This window comes from Manduca sexta, unplaced genomic scaffold (assembly GCF_014839805.1).
Source record: "Manduca sexta isolate Smith_Timp_Sample1 unplaced genomic scaffold, JHU_Msex_v1.0 HiC_scaffold_2397, whole genome shotgun sequence".
In the NCBI taxonomy this organism is placed as follows: Eukaryota; Metazoa; Arthropoda; class Insecta; order Lepidoptera; family Sphingidae; genus Manduca; species Manduca sexta.
This window is the reverse complement of record NW_023593357.1, coordinates 1-21301: the sequence shown is the minus strand read 5'-3', so window position 1 is coordinate 21301 and position 21301 is coordinate 1. Positions and strand designations below refer to the sequence as shown.

Sequence of the window (21301 nt, the reverse complement as noted above, 5' to 3'; positions counted from 1 at the left end):
ATGCTATTGGTTACCGTTAGCATAACTTCGATTTTATTGGTCAAATGCGATTTCCAGATATATCAAACCAATCATGCACCAAGGACATGTTCTCTATGTCGACTTTAAATAAATGACTCATCTGCTACAGACATAGAGACAATGTTTTTGTCGTTATATTGGAACTCCCCGGATAAAAAGTATAAAATAACTATCAAATTGTTTTTTTATCAACATGATGTACATTTTTCAACACTACCTAATGTCAGTAATTAATAGCTCAAAAGAACCATTTTAAGTATAAAACATAATTTTAAAAATAATGGTTCCTTCTCAGGTTTCTGAACGACGACGGCACATAAATGTCATTGTCAATAAAAGTCAAAATAGAAAATTAACCTAATAGGTAGATATAAATTATTTTTATTGCAATCAAAATAAACAGAAAATATGAGTGTAACTCTACGCCTAGGTTTAATTAACAAAGTTGGTAAGTTTCTCATTTCTATAATACAAAAAAATCATGTATCAATTTGTCAATGTGTTATCATATTTGTAATGTATAATTTTCAGTGGCCCGAGCACTTAGCAGCACTGTTGTGTTGAGTACAAAAGAATGGCGTGTAGCACGAGGTCTGCCAGTTAACCGCAATGCTGAAGGGATTCTTACCGACGGTCCGGACTATACATTTTGGACGGAAGACCAACACCGCTTCTGGTACGTACCACGTAAATTATATATATTTTTTGTTTGAGACAGACATTAAGCTATAAGAAGGTCCTACCCTATTGGACCATCTAAAATTACAATCAAGCGATTACACTGGTGGTGGTAGGATATATTTTATATCCGCTTGGATATCGACCACATTACACAAGGTGCCAAAACACGCCATAGTGGACCACGTAACTGTGTCGCGTTCCGGTATCAGCCTGTATACATCCAGTTCCAACAGGCCAGCATAATTGTGTTGAGCGCCAAGGTCATCTCTCATCAGTTGACATTCTATTGGACATCCCACTTACCATCAGCTACAGTAGGGTCACATAGCTGTGCTCGTATAAAAAAGAGACCCTTTCATTGCATTTGTATATCTATATCTAATTTATCTCAAAACATTTTCAGCACAAACAAAAGCTGAGGATGTTACGACAGAGACAATATGCAGAACAAATAGTACAACTTTGCTCGAACTGGACTTTGCAAAGGAAAGATACCAGAAGATGCAACTAGCGAAGGAACAAGAGAAACAACAGATCTTATCGGATCGGCTGAAGCCCAAAGGATCCGCTTTGTATAGGAAAAAGTAATATGTTAGTAGTGTATATGATAGTTATAAATATATGTAGTTGTAATTGAAGTGATATTGTTTTTATTCAAAAGATTGTTTTCTTTGAGGCGATATTTCTTTAATGCAAAATGGTTGGCGTCCGATCCCACGGAGAAGAGGCATGGTATGGATATGCATACAAAAAGTGATTTGAAGTTCCAAGTGTCGTAATGGACGTATTAAATAGCCTTAAGACCAATCATATTAAAATAAAACTAGTTTTCGTATTGTAAGGAGGTTAGGCAGCCCTGTTTTTGGGTTCCAAAAGTCCAGCTGCCAGGCTTCAAGGCAGCTGTGAGCTCATCCTACCCGTCACGCAATTTATGATACCGAGTGATGAATCTCGGCGAGTCTTGGGGAACACTGATTTATCTTTATCCACATCGAAATTAATCAAATAGGAAGATACAAAGGAGTTTGAAATATTTATTCAAAAATGTCGTACAGTCATCAGCGCTTTTTTTTTAATTTTTAATTATTGTAAATTTTAAATAGATATTGTATCGTTGACTTTTCGGACCACCTGCACCTTAGTCCTCCCAGTAACCAGGAAGGCTGCAGTCTTCGAAATATCGGAAGAAAATTATAATATAAAAAACCGCGTTAAAAAAAACTTATTCATTTCGATGTCAATATTAGCGTAAACATAAAATACGTAATGACTAATGACATCGTCTGAATTCATGTCATCTGTATTGCATGGGATTAGTATTGAACGCCATATATGAATTAGATAACTAGTAGAAAGCGTTTAAGAGAAAGATTTTTGCTTCACGTCTTGATTCTAATGGGCGAGAGGCACCGTAGGACCACTATAAGCTCAGCTAAATTACGGTTCACTGGTGTTTAACCCTTCGAGTTTTTATTTTTATTAAAGTGGAAATAAAATAATACAGCTATACAGTTGTATTATTTTATTTCCACTTTATTTATTTCGCTGTATTATTTTATTCACTTTAATTAAAACAAATGTCTACACTGTTCTAACTTATGGTGTTTTTAGAGAATAAGGCAAGTTTTACATGTTTGTTAGCGTTGGACTACTGCACCATGTGGTGACAATAGAAACAAAATGGATGCAAATAATTTTTGCGTCCAACATCCATATCTGAATTGAACTTTGGGTTGAAAGAAAAAGTCCTTAAATTTTAATTATGATGCATAGATAAACTAATCATAATATCAAAAGGAATAAATGTATTAAAATCTATTTATTATGCTAAAAATGTTCAAGCGCGCGGTTTGTCAATGGAAGCTGTGGTCAGTCACTATCTCAATTAAGGGTATCCAATGTCAAAGAGTGGAGCGCATGGCTGTCACATGTTCCCAGATTGTGGTGCCTTAGCTTTCAATTCCAACGCGTTATCCAAAGGGAGCTACTTAATCGTCTCGTCATATGTAAAAACAAATTACTATAAATTAGAGCGCAGTTTAAATAATTATTTTACTAAAATATCTATTAAGGCACAATGAAAACAAAACAAATACCGATTATAATTAGTAATCCAATATTTTGGTTGAAAAGAAAATCAGAATCAATATACACCATTTCCTGAATATATTATGGCGTTACAAACAATTAGATTTGTTGCTTTCCTCCCTTTAACAAAGACAACTTAATTCCCTTGTTTTTGTCCATGATTCGTGATAAGGATCATAGAAGATGGTGCCTAAAGCTTCTTTCTGCCCTAAGGTGGGCCACGATACGAGTCCTTCGTCGTATCATGCCCATAATATCAAATTTAGGGTGGTATAGTGAAATATCAAATAAATCTACCCTAGAAAAATATTTGAATACCCTTAACTCAAAGATAATTATAATATATTATGGAAAACTTACGGTCTAAAACGACAGTGTATATACGTCAAAAATAATCTCTTTTAATTTTTTGTTAAAAATCAAACCTCCACATTAGCATTATGTGGTACATATTATATATCGACAGGACCTCATTATTTTTGCGTTGAAAGCATATCACGAGAAGGCGACGACAGCCCCCTTTAAAAATGAATATCAGTTCGAAACAAGCTATCAAGACATCCGCTAGTTTTTCTCCCTCAGACAACTGTGGCAGAAAACTTACGTAACAAGTTCGACCCTTGTTCTTGCTGTGTTGATTAAAACTTTACTAATTAATGTTCCTATTTTGTCTTTGGCAAAAAGTACAACTAGTTTGTCGTTGGCAACATAGATATTGTATCGCTTTTGTAAAAGTTTTTAATTATGTTTGCCTTCGTGAAAGTAAGCGGCTTCCTAAAAATACGGTTTAGCCGACGTTTTCCCGGCGGCACAACCTTAAAAGCCTTAGGTTCCTAGTATTCCTAAGCGTCAAATTAATGTCTGTATAAAGTACTTATTTAATTTTTGTGTGTGTAGGAAATGTAGCAATAACTTTGTGGTTGAAAGTGATGATAGCCTAGTTGGGAGTGGAATGGACTGCCGGAGTAAATGTCCGCAGGTTGAAAACCCAAGGGCACACACCTTTGACTTTTCTAAAGTTATGTGAGTATTCTTTGTGAGTTAACGCTTGTTTTAACAGTGAAGGAAACCATTGTAAGAAAACCTACATACCTGAGAAGTTCCTATAAGAATTTATGAGGGTTTAATATGAGGCTGCCAATTTGCACTACGTCTTTCTGTAATAAAGTTGGCCCGAGCTCAGCAATCGGATAGTATATACTACACGACTGAGATTATTATATATTACATAAAGAAGGTGTTGGCCGGAAATGTATCCATGATTCTTTAGTATTGTGGTGATTACTTGGTAAAGGTAGGTCTACTCCTTTTCCACTTTCTTTTCTCTCAGTTTCTTTTAAGCTGGGTGCAAAACAAGAACTAAGCAACTTAGTTTAGTTTAGCTCGCATAATTGATAGTCATACGTAATACATAGCTTCGTTTATATATATAAAAAAAACGGTTTACTATCAGTTCCGATTTGCACACAACTATAAAAAAATATCTCATCTGTGTGAGTCTAACATAGTTTAATTTTTGATTTGCAACCCGAATTTTTTTACTGCAATATCGGGCCGGGATAGCAGACATTTTAAAGATGCAGAAAGGATTTGTTCAAAGTTTTTACGACTGATATCCAACTCTTATGAGGATCGAGAGATTCGGAAACCGTAGAAAACTGAAAGAGTCCACATTGTATTGAGTTGGGATTCAAACCCGGGGCGTAGGACTTGAATTGTGGTAGAAGTCGATAACTTCTTTATGTAGTAGACGACAATGGCGAAAGGTGAAATTTTTCAAAAGTTAACCCGAGGCAAAAAAATTGTCTTAGTTAACACATCTCTGTCAATTTAACAGAAAACAAAAACTAAGACAAAAGTAAATAAAATAGTAAGTATGGACGCTTCGCTGCTGGTAGACGATAATAATAATACAGTTAAAATACAAAACAAAAATATACCAAGCTAATATTTTTCAGTCATTTTTATTAGAGGTACGCAAGTCAAACTTTATTTATTGCTTGTAATGTCGTTCAGAAAAATGTTTCTTGGTAACAACTAATAAATAGACCCTTGTTTTTGTTGAAACGAGATCTGATAGAAATAAGTCGAACAATTTTTTGTTGTCAAAGGTGTACGAACATAAGATGGGACGGGTACGCTGTGTCCCCAAATTTGTTTGAAAGAATACTGAATATTTATTTATTTTACTTGCCGACCTACTTATGTAATTCTTCACGCTACGGTAGAAGGACCCAGCATTATAGGAAGAACGGTACGCGCGGCGGCAAAGTATTCTAAACAAAATATTTTAATCAAATAACAATATTTGTATCGCCACTAACAGTCGTTTTAATAAACGATCCAAATCTCAATCATCAATCCCATTCCTAGAATGAACCATGTCAAAAGCATCTCAAACAAACTTTGTTCCGATAATTATAATTTATTTATTTATTTATACACACAGCAACGGATTTACCACACAAACATACACATCAGAGATCCATAATATTAGACACTTATTCTAGGTTACAAACCTTCACACGGGCATACAGCACTATTGGCTAAATATTTTTTTTAGTAACAGAAAATTGAAATTATAGTATAAATTTGTAAAATAAATGCAAACTTAGAAAGTACAAAATTACAACTTAGTCTAATTAAATGAACATCTTAAGTTTAACATTAGTGTATTATTAAATAAATTAACAATAACGGGTGAGAGTTGTTAGTATTTACAGCACGTTCTAGGTCGCTTAATAAATGTCATTTCGCAATTCTTTAGACGATGTTTAAAGTAAATTACCATGTATTATCCGCTTCGTTTATTCAATTTACGCCTGTATTCAGGAAAGGCTATGCCTAGATACGACTATGCATCCATGGCTACGGTTCGTCGGCTTCATTTCCGCCTGATGTGGCCAGCCTATTCCCCTCTGGCCCCATTGGACGTGAGCAACTTACGAATTTCGGAATGGTCTACAGAAATCAGGTAACATTTGTAAAACAATGAACAAAGGTGTAACGGCGATTAAAAAAGTTCCTAATTTGTGAGCGATGTAGCGATTGGCTCGTCCCAATCACCTCATGGAAAAGAATTCATGGCGAAAAGTTGTTTTTTTTTGGGTTTCGGACCTCGTAGTTAACACCGGGGGAAACTTGCAAATGGGATAGTAGAATCCCTCGGATTTGCGACAGCAGGACCCTGGAGGAGAGTAGGGAGGGGATAGCTGGTAAGGAAGTGTGGCGGAAGGAGAAGACCATGAAATGTTTACGGGCGAAAACAGCTTGCTCTGGTTGATGTATAACCAGAGCAAGCTGTTTACGCCCGTCCTACCACTCGGAGAGAAAGTGGTATGTGTAAAAGATTAGTGAGGACCTGTAATCCGGGCTATATCTTGAATGTTATCAGTTGTACCTCCGCAACAATTTCGATGAGACGTACAGTCTATTACATAAGTAATCCGCATTAGGCCTGGTGCCAGCGTTATGACTCCTCACAATTTATAAATCTAGAGTTATAAAAAACGATTAGTTTATTTTCTTTCTAGAAGAGGGTCATATCGGGAAAGCTTAGCAGGAAAAACTCAGTAATGGACAAATATTCAAGGGTAAGACAGTTATCAGAGTCGATATGCCTAATTTAATACGTAGCTAGACTGTATCTTCATTCGTTTAAAAAAAACAAGTCCCACGTAATATTCAAAAATAGGACTACACATATTCGGATCAATAGCTGTGAAAATGTTCCAAAATCGCTTATTACAATAGAGTGCAGTATTGTAAAGCCGAGATAACAGTGTTAAGCGGATGACCAGGTCGCGGATGGTGTCCGACCGCAGCCGCCCAACCGTGTACGCGCTTAAAAGGTCCATAATTAAACGATGCATCGATTTCATAGCTAAGTGGCAATGGTTTTAAACAATGGTTTATGCTTCGATGGTTATTGTTTAACCATAATATATAATAGGTCAGTAAAGTTATGGTGAAAACGCAAATAGTTACATTTAAAGTTTTATTAATTAACCTAATATAATAGGTCAGTGAAATCGGAAATAGTTACAATAAAACTATTTATTAATTACACTAATCAGTGTTTAGTGTTTTTATATTAAATTAAAAGTCGATAAACTAAAACAATAACAAATCTACAACCATTAGGTAAGACTGCGAATTTAATTTAAAAAATACAGTCAAATTGATAACCTCCACCTTTTTTGTAGTCGGTAAAAACAAATAACTAGAAATTAAAATTAATGTAATACTTGGCACAATTTATGAAGTCTACATAATATTTCTCTGTGTAGTCGATACCTCATGACTAAAGAACGTAGTCATCATTGGATGTACTTCATTTAGAGCAGATTGTCTCCACTAGTTTCTGTTCATCATAATATACTTGTAGATTAATTAACAGATAAAAAACAATCTTTTTCATCTATGCTATTAATTCACTTTTACCTGTCCCTAAATATTAACAGAAAAAGTATAATACAAAGAGCTTTATCGTATTATACTCTTTGTTGCAATGAAGCGAAAAAATCATAATGTAAAAACAGGGTAAACGCGTTATCTACTCGCCATAGTAAGTGGTTGCCGGCAATGTCCACAACGCTATATTGTTTGCAGGGATGTACTGAGATAGAATAGGGGGCGGGGGCCCCACCATCTGAAAAAAGTTTGGTCAAGTTAACGCATAAGTTATTGAGGACCAAATAAAATAATGTTATTTAATGCAATTTAATTTGTAATTATTTTAGTTTTAAATTCAAAGCTATATGTGCTGTTTAGTACAAAGAATCTTTGTCGAAATAAACATTAACAATCATATTTAAATCGTTGTTGATTGATCATGAAAGATAATGATAAAACTACTATGTTGAATTAAAGGTTCGCTTATATTGTTTGAAAGGTGAATTAAATAAATCTAATAAAATTACTTTTTAATAGACGTTGTTAAAGCTATGTAAAGCGCAGTCACGTGACGTGTCCTCGTCACATCACCAGCGGGTGAAGCGATGCTACGAGGGAGATTAAGACTTTTCACTAGATAACATACAAGTTATATACAATTTAGAACTATATCGTCGGCTTACTGCAAGAACTTGTTAACTGACAAATACAAATGTATGAATTAAGCCCCTTTTAGTTTTATTGTTTTCCCTATAGTGTCTTAGATATAACTATGTTAAAAAAAGTAAAGCATTATTATATTCTTGAATATTTCTATTCTTAAAATCTAGTGAGTATGTTAAATATTATATTATGTTTAGGGCTTTATAAACTGTACTTGATGATTTTTTGCCATTAGTGAGTTTTGCAGTAAACCGACGATATTACCTCGCAGTTTCTCTACGTGTCAAGGCAATGATTCCTAATTGAAATAGATAGGTCGCTAGTCTGAAAATACGGTGAGTAATTTATTTTCACTGAAAACCAGCTTGACGATGCGACTTTGCTCTACGTAAGGTTTACTGTATCAGTAGAAACGTAATAAGTTTCTCAACCATATCTTCCCCTTTAAGACTGCTGATGCATCAAATTCTCTCATCGAATCTTTGATCAGATGCCATTAAGTAATCCTTTTATTAGTTTGTCTGCTACAAATAAACTATTGAAATCAAATTATTTATTGCGGTTTTTTGTATTTTTATTTTTTTCTGATGCTACGTTTTGAAGACTTCGGAAACGTTCTGTGCGCAGTCCGCTCTGTGACCTTAAGGCTGCCAAGTCTTTGAAATGTCGGGAGCACATTGAAATACAAAAAACAAAACTAGTTTTATTTTGACGCCCAACAGTCGCGTAAACATAATAATAGAACATCATACAAATAAAGTACCTCAAAATTCTAAAGACCGTTGTAAATCCCAGACGTGCTCACCTGTAAGCGTAGTATTTAATTAACCATTCACTTTCAAGGGATATTACGATTTGGGGATTGTGCAAAAAACAAAGCTCAAAGAATTTCTCGTAATAGATTGTGCGAATAAGTACAGACTTGACGTTTAAATTAAAGTGAAGGTAGAATGAAAAAGAGTGTTTGTTTCATAAATTATCATTTTACTTTATTATCACCATAACCTAGTATTTTTATTTTAATGTGTTTTTATGGTATAGTAATGTAAACATCAGATGTAAATTGTACGGGAAAGTCGAAATACCTTTCATCACCATCATCATCATTATCATTAGCCGTAGGAAGTCTACTGCTGAACATGGGCCTCTCACAAAGATTTCCATATAGACCTATTGGAAGCGGCCGTCATCCAGCGACTTTTATGAGGGTATCTGTCCACCTCGTGGATGGACAGATGAAACACCTATAATGGAGGCTGACTATGATAGGTATATGCCGGAATTATCGAGGCTGGACTTTTATAATGTCTCCCAGCTAATTTCAGAACACAATCCTTCAACAAGTAACGAGCTACTATGTAATCTATATATTAATACGTGAAGAAATTTGTGCCCTCTTTTAAAGACATTGAGCGCACGGAGCCGTATGCGATCTGGCATGATTAAAGTTCATATAGAGCAGTACAGAAAAATACAATTTAAGTATAATATTTCGACCACTGGACGATCTTCAGTTACTACTATTAACTGATCGTGACGTATGTAAGAGTCCAATACAGGTAGAAATAGGGTAAGTACTCACTGCATAAATTCCGGAGCGTACGTTGCAAAATGCAAATTGAAAGTGTCTTAAGAGCTTCTAAACGTTTCATACACCAATTCTAGTCATTTAGATAGTTACTGTAACAAGCCTGCCATCAAAGCATCTACGAGGCGAAGTAATTAAAATCACGGTGAGTTAACTCAAGACGTTGGCACAGGGCCGGACTAATGGGGCCGGGGGACATGAGGGGGTGATATTCTAAATTGACAACTAAATTGAAGTTTAAGGTATTTTGAATTTAACGAAGTTATGTAAGCTGAGTAGTATTTGGTACATCGTTGTTGTATGGCTAAAACAACGCAAATGTTCACGAAGACAATTTGTTCTTTTAACTTAGGTCTATAATTAATTGGCAAGTATAACATATGATGATACAATGAGATCGCGACATACTGGTCTGCGGTTAGATAAAAGGTAAAACGATAGGAAAGAAGAGGACATTACTATAAGTGATTTTGTGATCTCATTCCTTAAACCAACGATATGCCACAACAAGCAATTCGTCGAATAAGCGTTTTTAATATTTGTCTAAAAATCTTGTTTACTTGGGAATAATAAAGAAAAGCTACAATCCTCTGTTACATATGTACAAGCTACCTATAAACGTTTGTATTGCAGGCAATAAATATCTCAAGCAGGCTGACGCACCAGGTCTAGTGCCTCATCTATATTTATTTTCTACTAGATTTTTCCCGCCAATTCAGAGTCGTAACTTGAAGGTTCCTATAGGTACACCGTTGCCTTATGTTTACAGAAGATATAAAGTTTTAAATAATTTCGCAAAGCTATGCTTAGTTAAAACACAAATTTACTCGACCAGCTGTGTTAGTCAAAATCTGCTATCTTGCCTCCTAATATGGTTTAAACTAAGAAGCTGGTGATGTTTTTGAGTGCTATTTAAGTAATTCTTAATCACTTTTTAACGCTAAAATAAATTTATAAGTAAGACTGAAAATGTTTACTTAGACGAAATACTTTTAGGTTTTTGACCTAAATAGTTTTAATTCACAGCTCGTATAAATTCTCAAATTTTAAAAAATACTCAACAGACTGCAAGCCGAAACAATGTAGCGAAGTTCCCACTTAATCCTAGTTTCTAATATAAAAAGATGTCCATAGGCGTTCAGTGTCCAATTACCTCTTTGTCAAATAAAAGAATAGCTACGAAAAAACTTTAAATAAACACGCTGCAATTAGAAAATAGACACTATACTAACTTATTTAACGTTGGAAATATCAATGCATACGTAACAATTTAGGAGCCGCGAGCAAACTTGGTTTAATTAAAAGCGGTAAAAAGGTCTAAAAACAAGCCGCGGGCTGCAGCTGCGCGCTGTCCAACTTCGACGTTATGTGTTAATTGTTGGTGTGCAGTTTTACCGCTACGATTTTTGTATTTAATTTGAGTTCTATTTCAAATCTTACGTGTTTTGAAATGGTGACAGTCTACCACAATGTATATATGGTGTTTTATGGTTTCGAATGGCAATGTGCTTAGATATTAACTTAATAAGAAACATTTTTATTGAGTCTAAAATATTTAGGACTAAACAACAGTGTATTTGAATACATTGTGTTGATTTGGTAAGGTACTGATTAATTGTTATTACTATTTTAACACTATATTTAATTAAGATATCTAGTTATTAAATCAATCAGCCTGTCGCCGACTACTGCTGGACTTAGGCCTCCCCAATTGAGCACCATCCTGGTCTTGAACAGCTCGCATTCATCCATTACTATCTGGATTATACGAGTCACTGGTCCATCGTGCAGCAGGGCTAGTATAAGTATAGTAGGCTATAAAATCCAGTTATTACAAAATTATTCTGCATTTACCTATTTTGAAGATTTGTCGAGGACACTACCTACCACAGGTTTATACAATTTGCAACTGCCAATAATATAATTGATAGCTCCTCGGAAAATCCAATCAGTGTCCCGGTGAATAATTTGCATTGCACGCATGGAAGGACCAAATTTAATTTGGGAACTAACGCGTCATTTCAGATAATTTTGGGTGTACATAATTAAACCCTTGGGTTAGTTATTATTCTCTAAATTGATTTTAGGAAGACAGAAAAGAATTGAATACGGGTACTTAGTTAAAGTGTGGCGGTAACTATTTTTATTTACTCTCGAGTATCGACATTGGGTTGTTAGACCGGTGAAACCAATATAACCATTCCCCTCATCCGAAAAATCCGATGCGAAAAAAATGGCGGTAAACACCAGGTAGGCGTTTTGCGGGTAATTCTTATGAAAGAGATGTCGAAATAATATAGCGGTATTGATCATCACTAATATTTTTTTAACCGATTTCAAAAAAAGGAGGTTATCAATTTGACGTATATTTTTAATGTTTGTTACTTCCGGACACAATTATTTGTTAACCGATAGAGAATTATTTTTTGTATTTGATACAATATGGTGGTGGTGGTAGTGATTCCTAACCGAATTTCGGCCACGGCGGCCAATCTCAACGGAGAACAGCCAAGTACGCTGGAGATCTTATAGTGCACAAGTGTGTGCGGAATACACAGGTGCACTCTCTATTCCTCCACTTTTATAGTCCGGTGAGACGGCAATTCGACATGACCATAGAGAGATCAGGCGCAGGACCAACGGCTTTACGTGCTTTCCGAAGCACGGGGGCATGACACCGCCAACTTGCAGACTCCGAGCTGCGACTGAGTAATTTTTAAGATGCAAATATCCAGTCATAATTATTTTGGCCCGATTCGGGATTCGAACCCAGGACCTCAGCGCGGTAGTCGTATTCGTACCGTGTACAAATACAACTGAGCCATCGAGGCAGTTCTAAAACAATATACTAAATTAATCCTATAAGTAAACACTTTTTCAAACCAATTCAATACAATCGGACTACAGAATTGGTAACTAGTATATGCTATGATAAACAATTAAGTATTTGTTTTTAGGTGGTTTTTGAGGTCGGTTTATTTTTGGACATCTGTGCTTTATTATAAAAACATACTTGACAAATATCCTTCGGCATCATTGTAGAACAATAGTGTTTGAAATTATTAAAAGTATTCGAACTTATAGGACAAAGTGAAACAAAGGTTTTTAAAAGATTTTTATTGTATCAAAAATATTTCTAAGCAGTTATCTAGACTATAAATCAAGTAATACTTACAATCTATTACATTAGAAAAATAGAATGTTATAGTTGGCATAACACTTAAAACTAATTTTAGAGTTACTGTTACACGCGTAGATAAAATTGCAATGAAATTGAAGTATCAATGAATATAAAACAGATAGTCATTTTGTTATGCAAATTATTTTATAGAAAATTGGAGATCATTCTTAAAATTAACATAGATTAGAATTATCTGTATGCTATTAAACTAAATACCTGCCTATTAAAGTATATTGCTCTTCAAGATCAAAGTGCTGAATATTCCACGACTATTAAGATTTAGCTCGTATTGATTATAAGTATAATGTTACGCCAGTAGTTATTTCTGGAGCATGTTCTGAAATCACAAATCCAACACCGCTTTTTGTTGAATCAACTCTCGCTACACAAAATATCTGACAAGATGTGACATATTAAAAACTGGAGCGCGAATCCCGAGCGGGCTCATAACTTAATTATTTTGACATATACTCCTGTCAATTAGCGGCATTGGACGCCCGGGATGAAGTGTTAAATTGTCGTTTTAAACGGTATTTGCTTCGTGGCTTGGATATTTGGGTTTTAGCCTCAACTGATTTAGTTAGTGTTGAATTTATATTTAGTCCCGCATCTGATTTAATCGCATTTTATCAAATTACCGTGGCATCAAACGTTTTTTATACTAAAGCCTGACAAACCAATAGAGAGGTCATTATATAGTAATTAAAACCACGCGAGAATTCTTATAATTCCCATACCATCAGGCAATTTAGTTAGCAGTATGGGAAAATTTCTTGTTCGTAAGGAAATAATAACTTATAGGTAATCTTAGGTGCCAAACTCCAGGTCATTTAAAACTAACAGTTTGTAAAAACGTGATAAGTGTTCTATGCATTTAAAAAATATAAAACATATTCTCTAACACTTTAAAATTACTGTTTAGTGTTTCAGAAACTCACTTCGGCAGTCTCTTATATTAACAATTACGACTAATGAATCTTCATAGCTAACTTATGGTAGTTAGTAACGTTTGTAGAATTACTAATAACCTTTCCAGCATTAACGATGTCTTTTCTATTGTATTTCTTGATATAGGACTTGACATAGAAATCCCCGAAGAGATACATGAAGAGGACTGTGTTGAAACAGACAGTGATGAGCAGAGCTTCGGACGGACGGCACTCTGAGACCATGTGGGTTACGATGGTGTGGATGAACATCAGGGAGAATTGGATCTGGAAAAGGCGGAATCTGTATCACTTGTAAAACAGATACACTTTTAGACATCACGCAGACGACGTCAACTTGTTAACGAGAAATATTGGACAGTTTTCTTATTAGTGTAGTGTTTTTGACAAGTTCATCATCTGCACGACGCTTTGTGTTCGCAATATTGGATCATGCCCAGTGGCGTAGAGAAGTTAGGGCAGCTTTTGTCTGAGGAGGGGGAGCGGGAGGGGCGTTTCGTTTAAAATTAAAACTAGAACTTAGCCCTTTCTAATTTTTTCGTTTGTATTAGACAGGAGCATGGTCGTATCGTTTTTCTTGTTTTTTTTTTCAATGGTCTTTTCTTCATTACGCCACTGGTTATACCTTATCACTTGAAAGCTTTTATGTTATGAATTCTTTGATAATGAGACATAACATCTAGTAACCCAGATTGAGGTGCTCAATGTCCTACAGAGCTTGTATTCTTTCTCGGGTATACCTTATAATAATTAGTAGGTAGTATCATCATTCAAAAACTTACCAATTGCATCATAGTAATGTATTTCTTCCACCACAAGTATTTCGTCAGCGATGGGAACACAGAAAGCCCGTAGTACCCATACATCACCACATGGACCAAGGAGTTGATGACTCCAAGGAACACGGTGATGTCAGTCCTGTTGTATTTGACGATGGCCCACACCAACGATGCCATCATTGCATGGTGGTAGACGTGGAGGAAAGTCACCTGCTTCTGTTTCTTCCGTAGCACGAAGAACACTGTGTCGAGGAGTTCTACCACCTTGGCAAGGAAATAGTAGTGGCTTCCGTCTACTACCTAGGAAATTTAAATTAATTAAGCAAGCCTCTATCACTATACCGACCCGGGATATCTCCCACTTTGTCAATAAAGAATATAAAGTGATTTCTAAAATTGTGTGTGTATACTTTGTGAATTATTGCTAGCTTAAACGGTGAAGGAAAACATCGTGAGGAAATCTGCATACCTAAGGTCTCTATAAGAATTTTGAGGGTGTGTGAAGTCTATAAATCCGCACTAGAACAGCGTGGTGGACTAAAGCCTAATCCCCCTCAGTAGTAGAGGAGCCTCGTGCCCAACAGTGGGGCAGTATAATACACGGCTGATATTGTTATTATTTATATTATAATTTAGATAAAGTTGTCGCTTTATCAAAATAAAATACTAACGCTAATCTTTTTTTACTGACTCTTATTAAAACTGTGTCTAGTAATAAAATTTATATGAGCTGATTTACCTGTTTTCTAAACTCTTCAGTTTCGCTTAAACACCTCGTGTTCCACATTCCATTATTTATTAAAAATCTAAATCCCTGAAACAAATGTTCGTATTAACGAAAGAAACTTGAAAATTTTGACAATTTGAAAGTAATTTAAAGACAAAGAAAGAAAAGACTAACTTAAATGATAGATAGCATAATTGTTATAAACTGCTAAAGATTTTTTCTATAATAGAAGTTATATTAGATAAATCTAAATCCGTCTTGGTAAGAATTACTTGAAGCAGTATTTTAAAAACTGTTTCGTTCCGGTTTGAATAACATTATGAATGCTGTTGTGCCGTATAATGTTTTGTTAGAATCCAGTTACGCGTAGGGGCGCGTTACCTTAAGAATAATGCTGGGGTAGTCCAGCATTATTCTTAAGGTAGTAAAGCCTACGTGGAGGTTCCGGACAATTCAGTGAAACATTTCACGCACCGATAAGATAGAAATTACCATTAGACAAACCAATTGACTTATCATCTTTAATTAAAACGCAAACCTTCCAAACTAAATTGACCTTTATTCCCAAATCTTACAAGTAATAACCTTGCCAATGCTGACATTCGATTAACAATCACCTTCCTTGAACCCCAGTTAATTGGGACCCAGGGCTGGGAATTCGAATTAATTAGCGAGAAGTAAACAATACAATCGGGTCAGTAACCTTAAGTGTCGAAATGTTGAATGCAAACTGAAATGTGAATTTCGTAAGAGTAATATCAATAATCGATTGTTTAATTCTATTGTTATTTGAATGATTCTTACATAATAAAGCATTAGTCAGAAAATCACGACGACAATGGTAAATACTACATACAAATTTTGGGAATCTTTGATCCGCTTTGATTCGGAAATCGGATTCAAATTAATGAAGTAATAGATATTTTTGCGGTAATGAACATCAAGTGTATTTAAACGAAATAGTTGTGAATCTCATATTCGGCTTATTTAAACATCTTTTACAAATTGAATGTTCTAAAAGCAATCTCAAACCTTCATAGGATATAATATTTATTGGTAGTATATGTTTTACATCTGCCAAGATAGCGACCACCGTACGCAAGGTGTTAAAACCCGCCATAGTGGCCTACGTAAGTGTGTCGCGTTCCTGGATTAGCCTGTATATATCGGGTTCCAAAAGGTGGGCATAATTGTGTCGACTGCCGAGGGGTAATCGTCTCTCGTCAGTCGACATTCTATTGGACCCCACTTCACTTACCATCAGGTAGAGTGGGGTCACTATGCCGTGCACGAAATCTGTATAGATATATTTTTTATTATTTGTTTAACTAACTAATGACGATATTAACTACTCACCAATTGGAATATATAACAGGATATCATGACTTGCACAGCATTATAAACTAATAAAACCTTCTCCAATTTGAACGGCGGTCGTTTCTTCATCAATTCGGGTCCGAATTTGAGCACGAACCATAAGTACAGGACCACAATGGCGGTTATCACAAATGGTGTGCTCATCAGGAATTTCTGATCGCTGTATTCTCCTGGAAAAACATTTCTTAATAATGTGACTCAAAATAGGGCAACGTTTCTTACATGGCTCAACATTCATGTCTTCGATTTGATTTGTTTTGTAATGCAAAAACTAACTACAATGTTCTTTTATTATTAAATTTTATAATATAAAGTAATTAGGATGGTTAAGAAGAATGGTTAAGAAGCCTTATTTTAAATGCGAAAGTTTGTGAAGATTTCATTAAAGTAGTACAGGTAAGCCAGGCCATGGAGCGAGTTAAAATTAGGGTCAGGATCACATGATCATGATCATGATCAAAGACATCTTTGAGTTACATATGATGGATAATTTGTATTTGGGATAGAACTCAGTGATAATATAAGAATTTAGTAGAACAAAAACAGTTTATTGGTTTCAATGCCAAATATTAAAAATACAATTTCGTTTTCATAAATAACAGAGTTTGCAAATATCAGGCTACAAACTTAAGATTAAAGAATTTAAAATTCAAAATGTAACAACAAACAAAGTAATAAAAACTTTTAACCAAAAATTATCTTTGTATTAAATTACTTACCTATTTTGTTTTCTTAGCCGTGGAAACCTATTCAATAATTTAAAACCACCAGACTTTTCTAATACTCAAATGACTGAATTATTAATTTGAAAAGAGGCGGCATATTTCTTACAATAAGTGGTCGCAGCGGCTAAAATACAAAATACCGTAGGAAGTGTGGTATAGACGCCTTAAGAGGATAGTTGCTCTAATCGTTACATAACTTATTTAAAAATACACAAGTTTAATGTCATAAGGATAGTAGTATGTGCTTCTACATTAGTTCGTATTAAACAGTAAACAGAATTAAACGAGTCCCCAGTCGGATTCAAGTAAAGAAAAGTTCGTGAATATCGAATTCGGATAACGAATTTGATAAGATTTTAACAAGCCCGTATTATTTTTGTTTTGTAAAGTTAATGTTTTGTTTGTTTAATAGCATTTTTAGTAGTGTGTTAAATGTAAATTTCATTACAAGAATCTTTTTTTCTTTAAAACTAGTCTTCCCTTTCCAGTTAAAAGTATAGGTTAAATATTAATGGAAGATAGACGCTCTTAGGGGGAATAATACAAATATATAAATAAATTAAATAGTTGCAATAGCATTGAATATTAGTTGGCATTCTAATAAGCCGAATTATTGACAGAAGTACTATTTAAATAGGTGTAAGTCCAACAATTTAAAACAAAAATGATTCCTAAAAACAGAAATTTATTCCGATAAGATATAAGTAGTTAATTAAAAGAAAATATTCATTTTTAACTATATTGTATGGTTGGATTGTTAAATTTTGCAAAAAAACTTCATCATATGTGATAAAAAAATATTGTTATATTTTAATGGCATGTATACTTACACCGAAAAAGTGTATGGAGCTACTATATTCTTATGTTTACTATCCCCATTGTTCGGCTTGATAATTGATATAATTTTACTTAGTAAGAAAAATGATTATTTTTTTAATTTCACATGGGAAATTTGCTATAAATATAAAAGCGGCGATAGCCTAGTTGGGTGTGGAACGGACTTCCGAGACGAATGTCCGCAGGTTCCAATCCCAAGGGCACACACCTCTGACTTTTCTAAAATCATGTGTGTATTCTTTGTGAATTTATCGTTCGCTTTAACGGTGAAGGAAAACATCGTGAGGAAACCTGCACATCTGAGAAGTTCTCTAAAGGAATTTCGAAGGTGTGTGAAGTCTACCAACCCGCAATAGGCCAGCGTGGTGGGCTTAGGCCTAATCCCTCTCAGTAGTAGAGGAGGCCTGTGCTCAGCAGTGGGCAAGTATATAATACAGGGCTGATATTATTAATCTGCTATACTTTCGAAGTTAACATTATTGGAACTTTACAAATGTATTGACAACGGTCCCCACATTAGGCAAGCCTGTATCGTGGGTTCTCGGCTTGATGGTGAAAAATGGGTACATGATTATATGTAACGACAAATAATAAGAAATAGACGCCCTACTGTGAAAACAGTATGCAAATTTTATAAAAAATAACTCAATGATTCATATTTGAAATATTGTTGTGAGATTAACAGCAGATGAGGTGTGGTAATTGCGCTATCTTTGTCACGCACGAAGCGTTACGGCTGGTGACGTCACAATCTACTATTTTGTTATTTGACAGTTACACCTTCCATGAAATTTCAAAGGTTTTATTTGACTAGGTTTTGAAAATCCCTTTTCTGTTGGATTTTGGATGAAAATATTTTTCATATTTGCATTAAAATTATTTAAGTATCCAATGCCCATGAGTATATGAATTTCAGTTACAAGTGATGGTAGATTGCTTACCAGCTCCTTTAAAGTTCCAGAACACATGTCTATCGTCAATCCTTTCCATGTTCACTATTTTTAACAACGGCACATCCCCCGGAGAGGTTCTTAATGCTGTTCGCTCATCGACTGTCCGGTTTAATACTCTGATTGAGAGTTGTCGTAATGGCATTACAATGGGATTAGGCGTGGTTCTACTGTTAGCGGGAGTGTAAGACAAAGAGAATGATTAACCTGCATTTGTCAAAATTTGAGTAGGATATCACAGAGTATTGAGAGCTTTGTATCTATAAATTCCGATAGTAGATTTATTTAGAGACGGCAATCCGACATGCCCGGAGAAAGATCAGGCGCAAGATCAACAGCTCTACGTGCTTTCCGAGGTACGTAAGTAACAAAACTTCCTGATTTTACTCTAGAACCTCAGCTCCGTATCTCTATTTATGATTTGTTTAGAGGTTATTAACTTTTTGTTACACCACGCAAAATGACCGCAACGAGCTGTCCAAAAAACCTTTTTTATACAATTTGTATGACATTGTAGGTAATTTATCTCTACATACTTGCTAAATAACATATAGTCGACCTGTTGACAAATGCTTAAACTAAATATCTTTTAAAATTCATTGGTAAATGTTACTCGCAACATGCTTATGAAGATGAGTCATAGTGAATAATCGGATAAGTAGGAAATCTTTCTTGTGTAATTTTTAGGCAGGTACATCCATAAGCCATAGTCAGCTAGATCATTAAACATCACTTAACATATTTTATGACAATACGCTGACAGTTAGACCGTACCACACAAATCAGATTATGATTCTAATTAAATTCCAATTGGCCAATGTTCCGAACTTGGCATTGTTTACCTCCAAATGACATTGTATGCAAATACTCAACGTCATTGTTTCGGTATATTTATTTTCATGAGACAAGGAATTTTCAAGAAAATTTTTCTTTTGTTTCCTTTTAATAATAAAAGCCGAGGATATAACGAGTCGAAGATTGTTTGATGTCGCAAAGAAAATTGGTAAAAAATTTACTCTCAACATTAAAATATATATTTTTGGTTTGATGTAAATACTTTTTAAGTGTCAATTTTTAAATCTTTTTTTTTGCGTAATAGCCAAAACATTAAGACGTAGCGCTCTAACTCAAAATTACGAATTTAGTAATTTTGTCTATTGTAAGTTCGATATTCACAGCAATTATTATTAAGTTATTCATGTTATTTAAAAGTAAATACGTTTTTAAAAAATATTTATAACCTTGATTAAAATAAAAGACATGAGCAAAGTCCGTTTTCCATAAAATTCTTATTTTGAAATTGAAATTAAGTTCAATAGCAGTAATGAATTTCTGAAAACAGAGTACGTCATGTTATATTGAAAAAACATTTTTATTTAAAATAAGAATGGAGGATTTACAGTGCAGTTTTAATTTCTCTCACGTTGCGTTTTCAAAACCCTTTACCGCGTATTACAAAGCACTTTTACGTGAAAATATTAAACACGCTGTAATGAGAAACTTGTATATTTGTTACGTTTTATAAAGAAGAGGGATTTTCATTATGTCTCTTTGAGACGCCATATTTCCTGTCCAGATCATTGTTATATCTAGTGTAATCACGGTTTCAGACGTATAAAACATTTACTCACACCTTTTATGGGCGGTAGAGGATGCAAAAAAGTATTTGACTATTTTTGATTTTGTGCATTTTTTAATATGTAGACTTCACACACCTTCGAAATTCCTATAGAGAACTTCTCGGATGTGCAGATTTCCTCACCATGGTTTCCTTCACTGTTAAAGCGAACGATAAATTCACAAAGAATACACATATGATTTTTTAGAAAAGTCAGTGGTGTGTGCCCTTGTGATTTGTACCTGCGGACATTCGTCTTGGCAGACCGTTCCACACACAACTAGGCTATCGCGCGCTACCAACCGTCTACCAACCCGCACTAGGCCAGCGTGGTGGACTAAGGCCTAATCCCTCTCAGTAGTTAGAGGAGGCCCGTGCTCAGCAGTGGGCAAGTATATAATACAGGGCTGATATTATTATAAATTATATAAGGGCACGGCAAAGTGGACCTTATGGTAAATGGAGTGAGTTCAGTTCAGTTCGGCCTTTGGGGGAGGCGAACCGGGCAATCGCGCTTACAGGGGCCTCGTGGCGCCTTAGAGGACCTTTTTTAGACTCTTTTTGTAGACTTCACACACCTTCGAAATTCCTATAGAGAACTTCTCAGACGTGCAGGTTTCCTCACGATGTTTTCCTTCACCGTTAAAGCGAACGATAAATTCACAAAGAATACACACATGATTTTTTAGAAAAGTCAGAGGTGTGTGCCCTTGGGATTTGAACC

At 34.9% G+C, this 21301-nt stretch overlaps 2 protein-coding genes across 2 annotated transcripts; one reads left to right on the top strand and one right to left on the bottom strand.

The window, feature by feature from the left end:
- The first annotated feature begins 317 nt into the window (after positions 1-317).
- LOC119192141 (39S ribosomal protein L52, mitochondrial-like) lies at positions 318-1340 on the top strand. Its single transcript, XM_037445978.1, is given in 5 exon segments — positions 318-469; positions 553-669; positions 672-697; positions 1106-1166; positions 1169-1340. Coding segments are annotated over 5 exon segments (366 nt in total). The 5' UTR covers positions 318-429; the 3' UTR covers positions 1291-1340.
- An 11224-nt stretch (positions 1341-12564) lies between these two features.
- On the bottom strand, positions 12565-19076 carry LOC115450362 (elongation of very long chain fatty acids protein). The gene is made up of 5 exons (XM_030178361.2): positions 18951-19076; positions 16427-16617; positions 15083-15157; positions 14347-14643; positions 12565-13831 (listed from the first exon to the last, which is right to left on the bottom strand). The coding sequence occupies exons 1-5, from the start codon at positions 18997-18999 to the stop codon at positions 13586-13588; spliced, it is 858 nt and encodes a 285-aa protein (XP_030034221.1). The 5' UTR covers positions 19000-19076; the 3' UTR covers positions 12565-13585.
- Between the last annotated feature and the right edge of the window lie 2225 nt (positions 19077-21301).

Bases quoted from the DNA above. Each gene is read 5' to 3' on its own strand.
- LOC115450362 (XM_030178361.2), bottom strand. From the start codon at position 18,999: ATGGAAAGGATTGACGATAGACATGTGTTCTGGAACTTTAAAGGAGCT. The intron at 16,618-18,950 runs GTAAGCAATCTA...ATGTTTTTCCAG, and splicing joins CTGGAACTTTAAAGGAGCTG to GAGAATACAGCGATCAGAAA. The intron at 13,832-14,346 runs GTAAGTTTTTGA...CGCCTTTTCCAG, and splicing joins ACATTACTATGATGCAATTG to ATCCAATTCTCCCTGATGTT.